This window comes from Microcebus murinus, chromosome X (genome assembly GCF_040939455.1).
Source record: "Microcebus murinus isolate Inina chromosome X, M.murinus_Inina_mat1.0, whole genome shotgun sequence".
NCBI classification, from domain to species: Eukaryota; Metazoa; Chordata; class Mammalia; order Primates; family Cheirogaleidae; genus Microcebus; species Microcebus murinus.
The window spans coordinates 122,257,615-122,269,645 of record NC_134136.1 but is presented as its reverse complement, the minus strand read 5'-3'; the positions used below and the strand labels follow the sequence as shown (position 1 = coordinate 122,269,645).

The 12,031-nt window shown below is 45.1% G+C and overlaps 1 protein-coding gene across 3 annotated transcripts; it reads left to right on the top strand.

Moving 5' to 3' along the window:
* Window positions 1-680: 680 nt before the first annotated feature.
* BPIFA3 (BPI fold containing family A member 3) lies at window positions 681-10,282 on the top strand. 3 transcript variants are annotated; one of them, XM_012738087.3, is made up of 8 exons: window positions 681-711; window positions 790-1,010; window positions 6,099-6,249; window positions 6,626-6,733; window positions 7,741-7,887; window positions 8,942-9,026; window positions 9,455-9,575; window positions 10,064-10,282. In XM_012738087.3, exons 2-8 carry the CDS (start codon window positions 887-889, stop codon window positions 10,066-10,068), a joined length of 741 nt encoding a protein of 246 aa, XP_012593541.1. In that variant the 5' UTR covers window positions 681-711; window positions 790-886; the 3' UTR covers window positions 10,069-10,282. The 3 variants fall into 3 exon arrangements, with proteins under 3 accessions (XP_012593541.1, XP_075855442.1, XP_075855443.1); XM_075999327.1 differs by having other exon boundaries at window positions 693-1,010; XM_075999328.1 differs by lacking the exon at window positions 7,741-7,887 and having other exon boundaries at window positions 693-1,010.
* Window positions 10,283-12,031: the final 1,749 nt, after the last annotated feature.

Sequence of the window (12,031 nt, the reverse complement as noted above, 5' to 3'; positions counted from 1 at the left end):
CCCCATGGCACAAGGTAAACCTGATGCATCAGCTTCACGCTTCTCTGCTCCTCTCTTGTAAATCTTACCTAGAAAGATAAGATCTGTCCATCCATCCATCCATCCATCCATCCATCCATCCATCCATCCATCCATCCAATCATTCATTCATTCATTTGTATCATTTAACAAACTAGTATCTACCATGTGGCAGACATGACAGGCACTGTAGACATGAGGATTCATTATACTTATACCCTGCACTCAAGAAACTCATACTTTAAAAAAAAATTAAAAAAATAAAAAATAAATGAAATAAAAAAATGAAAAATAAATGAAATAATAAAATGAAAAATAAATTCATACTTTGGTGAGGATTCAGAGATCAGCCATCCTCACACATCTATTCAGTCATTTAGTCACTCAACAAGTATTCATTAGCACTTAATTTCTGGAAAGCAAGCATCGTGGCAGGAATAGAGGTGGTTGATTTTGCCCTTAAGAAAATCCTAGTCCAATAGGAGAGCCTGTGGTTAGCCATCCTCACTCATTCGTTCATTTATTGGTTCACTGAAGAGTCACCAATATCCAGCCTGTGCCAGGGTCTGGGAGAGGACACCTGTTGGATGACCCAACAGTGGGCTCTGGTGAGCGTCTCTAAGCAACAAGGCCTCCCTCAGGAAGCCTGGCCTCCTCCCCCCACCCCCGGGTTCCATCTACTGCTCTCATCATGTGAGCAAGTTGCCAAAGTTCATTGCACCACCTCCCCACAGCATGCTGGGAACTAACTCTGGTTTTATCTTCCTGCAGAAAACCATGAGCCCATCTATCCAGGCGGCCACCCTCACAGCCATCTGCCTAGGCCCCATCTGATCCTTCTTGACACCTGCAGGTCCCAAACCCCAAGATGTGCCCATTCTGGAGGCTCCTCACCCTCCTCGGATTGCTGGCCTTGCCCTCAACACTGAACAAGCAGCCACAGCCTGCCCTGGCCAAGGCCCACATAGACAGCAAACCTACCCTGGCAAAAAGTAAGCTAAACCCCCAGCCCGGTCTGCTGTCCACAGGGTGGGTGGGAAGGCATGGTCTGGACCCTCCCCCTGACCTGCTGGATGACTTCTGGTCAGTCATTTAGCCTCTTTCTTCCTTTTCCTCTTAGACCTTAAGTATAGAAAATTGAGGTTGAGTAGATTATATGCCAATTATTTTAGATTATCATTAGATGGCACCTCTTTTGTTCAATTTTATGTTATTTTCCCCTTTTGTCCCTTATCTTCATTCCCACGTCCCTGCTGCCTTGGCAGGCACTGCAATGTGTTTAATGTATGTATTTAAATATGCCTATATCCTTGCACATGTGGTATTTTGATTTACATAATTGTATTGCCATATATATCTCATTCTGTTTTTCACTATTTTCACTTGACATTGTTCTGTTGACATCTATGTTGTTTCAGCTGGTGCATAGAGGTCCATACATTCACCCACATCAGTTTATTTGGCTGCATCCCTAGGGATAGACACTCAGGTTGTCTGTAAGTCCTCACTATTATAAACTACATTGAGATGAACATCCTTGTATGTGTCCCTGTTAGAACCTGTGGGAGAATGTCTCCGGGATATACCCAGAAGGGGGATGTAAACTCAGCTAGGGCAGATGTAAACTCAATTTCACTAAAACTGCCAGAATCCTCCCTAGAATGGCTGTGCCAGGCTATCTATACTTGCTCCAGTAATGAATGAGTCTGTCCATGTTTCCCAACACTGGAAAGTATTTATCTGTATCAGTCTGGTAGGGCTGTCATAACATGATACCACAGATTGGGTGGCTTAAGCAACAGACCTTTTTTTTTTTTTTTTTTTTTTTTGAGACAGTGTCTCGCTTTGTTGCCCAGGCTAGAGTGAGTGCCATGGCGTCAGCCTAGCTCATAGCAACCTCAAACTCCTGGGCTCAAGCAATCCTCCTGCCTCAGCCTCCCCCAAGTGGCTGGGACTACAGACATGCGCCACCATGCCCGGCTAATTTTTTTTATATATATTAGTTGGCAAATTAATTTATTTCTATTTATAGTAGAGACGGGGTCTCGCTCTTGCTCAGGCTGGTTTCAAACTCCTGACCTCGAGCAATCAGCCCACCTCGGCCTCCCAGAGTGCTAGGATTACAGGCGTGAGCCACCGTGCCCGGCCAGCAACAGACATTTATTTCTCACAGTTGTGGAGGCTGGAAGTCCAAGATGAAGGTACCAGTGGGGTTGGTTTCTGGTGAGGCCTCTCTTGCTGGCTTGTGGATGGCCTTTTCTCTGTGCATGCAGAGAAAGAGATGACTGCCATCATTTCTTCTTATAAGGACATCAGTCCTATCAGTTTAGGGCCTCACCCTTATGACCTCATTCAACCTTCATTACCCCTAAAGGCCTTATCTCCAAATACAGTCACATTGAGGGAGGGGAGAATACAACTCAGTCTATTAATACAGCATGATCTTTAAGATTTTTTTGCTAGTTTGATGTGTAGTTGAGTGATATCTAATTGTTTTAGCTTGATTTTATCTGATTAGCCGGAGGGTTGAATATCTCATCATAATTTTGTTAACCATTTTGACTTCTTTGAATTCCCTGGTCTTTTGTCCATTTTTCTATTTGCTTTCCCTTTTTTTCTTAATCCCCTTTGGTTTGTGGAGCCATTGATTTATTCTTGACATTAGTCCCTTGTCAGATTTAAGCATTGCTAGTCATTGCTAATATCATCTATTAACTTTGTACATTCTTCACTGAACAGGAATATTTTCAAACTCATCAATATTTTATCTTATGTTTGTGTTTGGAGAGTCTTAAGACTTTGCCCCTACCGCAGATATATTCTACTTTGGTTTTTTCTCTAATAGTTTTATAGTTTTATCTTTCACATTTTGGATTTTAACCCATCTGGAGGCCATCTTTCTGTATATCTATGTATGTAACACAGAGATTCAGCTTCACTTTTCTGCATATAATGAGTCAGTTTCCTCAACCCATCTACTAAATGATCAAATTCCTAAATATGAGGATTCACTTCTGAACTCTCTGTGCTATCTCTTTATATCTGTTGGTACATCAATAACATGATATTTTAAATACTACATCTTTGTATAATGCTATTTTATCTGATAGACCTTTAATCTACCAAATGAATTTTAGACTGTGCTGAGTTCCTTAAAAAAATTATCTGGAAATTTGATTGAGGTTCCATTGAATTTATCTATTAATTTAGGGGAGTTGATATTTTTGCAATGTTAGACCACCCAATCATAAACTTAGTATATCTTTCAATTTATTCAGATTTTACTTTGTATCCCATAATGGAATCTTAAAGTCCTATCAATGTCCTAAGCATAATTTCTTACATTGATTTCTAGAGAATATATAGTTTTTGTTGCCACAGTAAATGCTACATAATTTTCTATTATATTGTCTTTAAAAAACATTTTTTTAGCATATACCACACTTGGGAATCTATTCTATTTGGTATTGCTGGTACAAGATGAGAGGAAAGCTGTTAACTATTGAAAATTAATCTGATATTGAGAAGTCTTTCTGACATCTTATAGTTCTAATAGTTTGTTTTATTTGTTCTGTAGGATTTTCCATGTAGAGGATTATATCATGTGTAAATAGTAAGAGTTTTATTTTTCTTTTCTGAGCTGTATACTTCCTGTGCATTTTTTCTTACATTGCATTGTAGCCAGGGCCTTCTATAGGGAAAGAATGTATCTAGACTTCTCCACTAATTTCTGTAGGTTTTTGGATTATAGCTTTTATCGGATTAAGGCAGTTCCTTATGTTCCTAGTTTCATGAATTTTGTTTTTCTTTTTTTTTTTTTTTGAGACAGAGTCTCACTCTGTTGCCCATACTAGAGTGCTGTGATGTCAGCCTGCTTATAGCAACTTCAAACTCCTGGGCTCAAGCAATCCATCTGCCTCAGCCTCCCAAGTAGCTGGGACTACAGGCATGCACCACCATGCCCGGCTCATTTTTTCTATATATTTTTGGTTGGCTAATTAATTTCTTTCTATTTTTAGTAGAGACAGGGTCTCGCTCTTGCTCAGGCTGGTTTTGAACTCCTGACCTTGAGCGATCCTCCCGCCTCGGCCTCCCAGAGTGCTAGGATTACAGGTGTGAGCCACCACGCCCGGCCTCATGAATTTTTCTTAACCATAAGTCAGTATTGGCCTTTAACAAATGTTTTTCTGGGCCGGGCGCGGTGGCTCACGCCTGTAATCCTAGCTCTCTGGGAGGCCGAGGCGGGCGGATTGCTCAAGGTCAGGAGTTCAAAACCAGCCTGAGCGAGACCCCGTCTCTACCATAAAAATAGAAAGAAATTAATTGGCCAACTAATATATATATATATAAAAAAATCAGCCGGTCATGGTGGCTCATGCCTGTAGTCCCAGCTACTTGGGAGGCTGAGACAGAAGGATCGCTTGAGCCCAGGAGTCTGAGGTTGCTGTGAACTAGGCTGACGCCACGGCACTCACTCTAGCCTAGGCAACAAAGTGAGACTCTGTCTCAAAAAAAAAAAAAAAAATGTTTTTCTGCATCTAAAAGTTAATCAATTTTTTCCTCTAATCTATTAAATTATACATTGTAATAATGGATTTTCTGCTGTTGAACCATCCTAGCACTTCTCAAATAAACACATTTTATAACATACTATTAGATTTTATTTGCTAATAATTTATTTAGGATTTTTTAATACTTAAAACAAATATGTTTAACTTTCTTTTCTTGTACTGTCCTTGAGGCTAAGGCAAGTTTTACTAGCCTCATAGAATGAATTTGATATCTTTCTCTTTTTCTACTTTTGTTCACAGTTAAAGTTTGGTAAAACTCTCCATAAAACCCTGTAGGTCAGAAGCTTTTGGGGAATGATATCTTCAATCACTGTTTCTATTTAAGAAATTTCTTAGAATTTCTTAATTTCTTTGATTATGGATGTTTTCCATTTTCTCTCATCAAAACTCTGCATTTTATGGTTTGCCATAATGTATCCATTTTGTTTAAGTTATCAAATATATCAGTGTGTGGTTGTGGGCCAAAGTAACCTCATCTGTGCAATGCATGCAGTTACACTGTTAGTTCATGAAGCTGCTTTTGAGATTTAACTGAAGGAAAGTATGTGCCAAGTGCTTCTTCAACGATGAATATATTTACTGCTATGACCAGTAGCAGCTACTCTAGAGTAACCCAGAATTCTCAGCATGAGACCTGATCTCAGGGCAGCGTCAAATCAGTGAGATTGTAGTATCAGTTAGAGTGCTTAGCTGCAGGTAACAGAAAGCCCAACTCAACTTGGCTTACACAATAAAGAAGTTATCATTTCACATAACTGAAAGTCATAAGTAGGACAAACTCCAGGTTTGGCCATTGGAGCTACAGGTTGTCTTGCTCTTTTCTGATAGGGGAAAGAGAAAAAAAACCTTCCCCTTGAATGCAAAACATAAGATCTGTTTAGTCTGATAGAACCACATGCCAACTTTGAACCTGAAAGAGTCACTGAGGGTGAGCCACACAATGATGGTTCAGATAATCAACTGGCCTCATCTGGATCTGGAGAGAGTGCCTGAATCAAATCAGGGATCAGATGGGAAAGACAGGATGGATGAATGGATGGATGGATGGGGTAGATGGATAGACAGATGGGAAGATGAGTAGATAGATGGGTGGGTGCATGAATGGGAGGGATGGAAGGAAAGATGGATGGATCAATAATTTACATTTATTCTCTCCATATTTACCTGCCTATATTTCCCTTCAACCAACATTTACTGTGACCTACATCCTGTATGTAGCTTTGTGCTCCAGACTCAGAGATACAGTGCTAAGTAGACTTCCAACCAGAATATCCCCCTTTGAGCAGCTATTGCCTGCCAGACCCTCTGCAGGTGTTTTTCTTTATTTCTCACATCAATCTTGCAAAGCACAATTTCACAGATGAAGAATGTAGATCTCAGCAGGGGAAGTGGTCACATGCACCCATCACTCAGCAAGAAGAGGGTGCCTGCAACCCAGGTCTCCTAACTCCAACCCCCAACCTTTTCCCTGACACTGTGCAATGTCACTGATCCTTTACCCATTTCCAGTTATTGCCCAGGGCCTCATAAAGTACAACGTAGAAAGTCGAATCCAGAACATCCACCTTTTGGACAGTCTAAATGCCCCAGGGCAGGTGGCCCCAGGGATGGTGGGCTGGCTAATTGGTGGCAGGAAACTCCAGCAGCGGCAATATATCAGGTGAGACCCCAAACCTCATCCCTGGCCTTAGGACTCTGTATAGAGTTCTGGGTCAGAGGGAAGAGCTGGGAGGATAGAGGTGCGAGGCCTGTGAAGAGGGAAGGAAGGAAGATTGAAAGAAGAGAAGGCAGAAGGCCCAGTACAAGGGTGTGTGAGGGCCCAGTTGTACGAATCATAATTGTGTGCAACTGTTAGAGGCACTCTGGGATTGCTCACAGCCCAAGGCTCCTGCACCTGGCTCTTGCCCTCAGAGCATCTGAAAAAGGATCTCACTCCATAGCCCATTGCCAGGATCTCTTTATAGACGGGCCAGTCTTGCTTCTCAGCATGAGGTCTCATCGCACCCATGTGGGGCCTCTGCTCATTCCTTGTACAGCATCAACATCACCCACATTCAGCTGGACTATGGTGGGATCCAGATGTCTTTCCATAAGGAGCAGTTCTCTGCAAACATCTCACTTGAATTCGACATTGAATTGAGACCGTGAGTTACAGAGACACAGCATCTGAGAGGTGCTGGTCCTCCTTGCCTGGAACCTGGGAGCTGGGGGGAAGCTTGGCAGCCTGGGAAGCCCCGATCTTTCTGATCCCAATCTGAATTCAAATCCTTGCTTCCCAACTCACTCTCTGCATGACCTGGGGCAAGTCATTTCACCTCTCTGAGCCTTGGTTTCTTCAGCTGAAATGTGGATAACAATCACTAGTCAGTGGAAGCAAGACATTTGCTCATTTAAAGCTACATGTGTTCACTACATCGGGCTTGATTAAAGAAAGAAAGGGAGAACCACTGCAAGCTTCTCATCAGCCTCTGCTCCCCAGCCTCTCATTCAAATTATCTTTTCACATCCACCATCCCTAAGGAAAGGGAGGCTGCAGCTCAATGGGAAAGATTCTTTTTTTTTTTTTTTTGAAACAGAGTCTTGCTCTGTCACCCAGGCTAGAGTGCAGTGGCATCATCATAGCTCACAGCAACCTCAAACTCCTGGGCTCAAACCATCCTCCTGCCTCAGCCTCCCGAGTAGCCGAGACTACAGGCGCTTGCCACCATGCTGGCTAATTTTTCTATTTTTAGTAAAGACGGGTTCTTGCTCTTGCTCTTGCTCAGGCTGGTCTTGAACTCCTGAGCTCAAACGATCCTCCTGCCTTGGCCGCCCAGGGTGCTAGGATTACGTGAGCCACTGTACCCAGCCAAACCAAGATTTTCGAAATAGAGATTAACTCTCAACGTTTGAATTTCCAAAGGCCCCTAATCTGCTCTACTTAAGGAATTTTCCAAAGTCACTCTAGCTAATAGCAGTTTTCTCCTTAACCACTGACTTGAGGATTTCACTGGGCCTGGTTTGAGGAAAGGACTCCCGGTGCCAGGGAAAGCCCTGACGGTGGGCAGTGCCTATCTTTGCCCATATGGAGAGCAGCTCCTGGCATTGGCTGCTTCCACCTCCTTCTGCTCTGTCTCCTGCTCCTCCCCCGCCTCCTCTCTCTCATCTGCAGGGCCTTCAGTAACATCATACAGATGCACGCACACATGAACCTCATCGTGGCGTTCTGGCTGGAGACAGATGAGTTTGGCCGAAGAGATCTGGTGATAGGCAAATGCCACACAGAGCCCAGCAGTGTCCTCGTGACCATCCCCCCTGAGTAAGACCTCAGCTGCTCCGTCCCCCGCCAGGGCTGGACCCCCTTCCTGACAGGCCCTACCTGCAGCTCGCTTCCCCACCACTTCCTAGATGAGTCCAAAATGGATCTCATCCTTCCCCCAGGATCTGCTCCTTCTCCTGTGTCCCCATCCAGAGATGGCCCTGCCACCTTCCCAGAAGCCACACTCTTCCTCCTCCTCACTTCCCACAGCCCATCATCACCGGTTCCCATCAATGACTTCCTAGTCACCCTTGGTTGTTCCCTTTCTCTCATCCCCATGGCCACCACTTCAGCTCCTAATCCACTACCTGGACCATTACGGATGCCTCCTTCCAGCTTTCCTTGGCTCGGACCTCACCTCCTGCCCTCTGTCCCCCACCATGCAGCAGGAATAACTTTCTAACACAGAAATCTGGCCATGACCAAGCCCCTGCTCCAAAGCCTCCAGTGGTTCCCAACACCCTCTGGATAAAGAGTAAACTCTCAAATGTCACCCCAGGCCCTGCTTCTCTCTCCTGCCTAGCTCTGCAGCCCTCTGCCCTCCAGTCTCAGACCCACCCCTCCATGGCACACCTTGTATTTGCACACCACTGCGCCTTTGCACGTGCTGATCCCTTTGCCTGAAATGCTCTTCCTGCCTTCTCTGAAGCTCCAACTCCTCATCACTCATTCATTCATATATTTCCCAAGAATCGATGGTGTGCCAGGCTGCTATATGGTGTGCCATATCTGCTGCTAGGGATACAGTGATGAACAAGACAAAAACTCAAGCTTTCATAAAGCGCCATAGACTGGCTGACCAAGTCTGCCAACTTTGACAGACTGTGAGTCCCTTGAGGGCAAGATTTCTGCCTGATTTATCTCTGTAATTTCAGAATGCTGAAAGCAATTAAGACCTCAATGGATGTCTGCTTATTTATTCATCATATATACCCCTTGTATAGGGCTAGGTGAGGATCTAAGACTGTGCGAGGTGCACTGAACACACGCCCCCCTAGCATTAAGAGTACCTGGATTTATCCGTTTTGTTCTATATGCCCACCTCTCTGCCTAGGGCCATTCCACCAAAGATGAAGCACGTGCTCTTCAACTTAAAAGAGAACCTGGAAAAAGTTATCCCACACCTGGTAGAAGGTCAGGTAAGTTTGAGAAAAATATTTGCGCCTTGGGCATCCTTGAATCTAAGGTTCAAAGCACATATATTGGCAATTTAGCAAAGGATTTCAAACCTTGGGCTTTAGAACCCGAAAAATCTCAATTAAAAATTTTGATTTTGCCATCGGTTTTGCCAGTGTATCCTTTGGGCAAGAGACTTAGCCTCTCTGAGCCTCAATTTCACCATCTGTAGCCTGGGAACCATCACAGTCCCCATCTCACGGTGTTGTTACAAGGATTCAGGGAAGTGCTACACATGGCATTTAGCAGGGAGTTGGTAAACTCAATACAAGGGAGCTCTGGCCATGATTCCTGTGGGAAATCCAGTGGAGTAGAAGCTTCTAGCTGCAGGCACTTGGGTTTTCCTTTCCCAGCCCCTGGCTTAACCCTTCTTTCTGTGCTGGTGGCTCAGGTATGTCCTCTGATCTGTGAAATCCTTGGGCGGTTGGATGTGAAACTGTTGAAAAGCCTCATGGGTGAGTGTCTGGTCCATCCAAGGAGGACTCTTCAGCATTGGAAAGTGGCTAAAAGAGGTACCTCCACCCCTGGAGTCCCCAGGGAGGCCTGCTGGGAGGTGTCTGCATGTGCTGTAGAGGATGCTTTAGAGGTGACCGTATAATGATGATCATTGCTGTCCCCCAGGAGAGCTGGGACAGCAGGAGGGGGCCCCTATGAAGCAGGCTATGCCTTCCAAGTCACCCAGATTTTCAGGTTACCAGAGGTTCTAGGTTTTCCTAAGATCTCCACCCAGTCCAGTAGGTAGTGTGGCCCTACCCCTGACCCAAGAGCATGCCCACTCCAGTAGCAGATAAAGTGTTACAGTCCCTGCCCTCCTGGAGCTCACAGTCTGGTGAATGGAAGACATCAAGAAGCGAATAATTAAATATCAAAGAGTTTTCATGTGAATGCTTCCGGCACTAGCCCTTGGTGGGCATGGGTGGATGAGAGTTTCCCTTCAGTGTGGACCTGGGGTTGGAAGCGGGAACACATTGGTGACTGATGCTGTCTCTTCTCCTTACAGAATAGGCTGTTGCCCGTGAGCTCAGCTAACCACGAATCCAGCCAACCCTTCATGTGCCAGGCTTGAGGGTCCTCTAGCTGCCTACTGTTGATCGAAAGGAGATTCTATATCTTGGGACCTTAAGCCTCCTCCAGAGCGGGGCTTCTGCTGCCCTAAAAACCTTTCCCCCAGGTCCTGTGGACATGCTGTCCTCACCCACAATAAAGTCTAGCTCTGAAAGGTGTACAATTGTCCCCTGCCTGGGCCCTGAGTTTTAGTTCCAGAAGTCAGACTCATGAAGTATCTGTCCTGAGAACAAATATTGCTAGGTTTGTTCATCAGCCCAGAAATACCAGACAAAACATTCTTGGCCTGTGTTTTGCAGGCCAAAGCCCAGCCATGGCTTTGCTGTCAACACAGGGAGGGGCCTGTTGAGGAAGCCCCTTCCTTCCACTGTAGGAAGTGAAGGGCACCACCTACAGTTTCTGAGAAACACATAGAGACGGAGTGACACACTCAGTGTGGGAAAACAGTCTTCAAATGATAGCAGTGTGTCCTTCCACTTGTTTCTGATGCCCCAAGACCCTTCCCCTGTTAGCGTACAGATCATTCAGCCCCCGCCGCCTCAAGGAAGGGCATTTGCAGTGGAAGCATAAAAAGGCTTTTGAGTTTTGAGGAGTGACAGGGAACAAATGGGTGGTTGCCAGTGGGTGGGGGAGGGTATGACTATAAAGGGGCCGCACGAGGGTGCTTTGCAGGAGGGTGGAACTGCTCTGTATCCTGATTCCTATGGTGACTATGAAAAAGTGTTCATGTTAAAATTCATATAACCAAAACAAAAAGTCAATCTACTGTATTTTTTTTTCCTGTTTTTAAAGTCGGGATTTTTGAATTTTAAAACTCAGGACATAGGAGACTTTGAGAATAGCACATATGTAATGAGGCTTCCTGCCCCCAAGATTAGAAAATTCCCCGTGTTGGGTTGGTGGAATATAAGAGTCCAAGAAAAATTGAACAGAGCATAGTTCTGGTAGTTCTGAGAGTGTCTCAGGCCCTGACCACTGCCCAGACAAAACTAGGCATGTTAGGGGCAGCAAAAGTTGCCCCAAGCAGGTGTGTGGGTTTTAAGAACAGAGGGCATCTGGCCCGGCTCGGTGGCTCACGCCTGTAATCCTAGCACTCTGGGAGGCCAAGTTGGGAGGATTGCTTGAGCTCAGGAGTTCAAGACCAGCCTGAGCAAGAATGAGACCCCATCTCTACTAAAAATAGAACAATTAGCCAGGCATGATGGTGCACACCTATAGCCCCAGCTATTTGCAGGGCTGAGGCAGGAGGATGAAGCCTAGAAGTTTGAGGTTGCTGTGAGCTACAATGATGACACTGTACTCTAGCCCAGGTGACAGAGTGAGACCCTGTCTCAAAAATAAATTAATTAATAATAAATAAATAAAAAGAACAGAGGGTGTCTGTGCCCACGTTCCTTCCCAAACCTGGGAGAGATGACAAGACCCCAGGAGAGAGGGTTAATGGGAGAGTATAGGTGGGTCCAGGCAGATGGGCCTGGGCAGCCCCCCTGCACGGTCTTGCCTGAGGGCCCAGGAATCCATGAATAACAGAACAATTCTGTGTATCTAACGAAAGAGTTAAAAGTAAATGCTAAATACAAGGAGGGGAGTACAGTGTCTTGGCAATCTGGGAGCCAGATGGCACGTGGACGTCTCTGTATTGCAAGTCAAAAACAGGGACAGAAAATTAGCCGTGGGATGTGGCATGTGCCTATAGTCCCAGCTACTCGGGAGGCTGAGGCAGGAGGATCGCTTGAGCCCAGGAGTTTGAGTCTGCAGTGACCTATGATTGAGCCACTGCATTCTGGCCTGGGTGACAGACCAAGACCCCGTCTTAAAACAAACACAGAAAAATAGGCCAGGCCCGGTGGCTCATACCAGTAATCCTAGCACTCTGGGAGGCTGAGGCAGAAGGATTGCTTGA

What these genes read in the sequence shown, in the direction of transcription:
- BPIFA3 (XM_012738087.3), top strand. Translation starts at nt 887, where the DNA reads ATGTGCCCATTCTGGAGGCTCCTCACCCTCCTCGGATTGCTGGCCTTG. An exon ending in TTCGACATTGAATTGAGACC is followed by an intron (nt 6,734 to 7,740) that starts GTGAGTTACAGA and finishes TCTCATCTGCAG; the next exon opens with GGCCTTCAGTAACATCATAC. An exon ending in CACACCTGGTAGAAGGTCAG is followed by an intron (nt 9,027 to 9,454) that starts GTAAGTTTGAGA and finishes CTGGTGGCTCAG; the next exon opens with GTATGTCCTCTGATCTGTGA.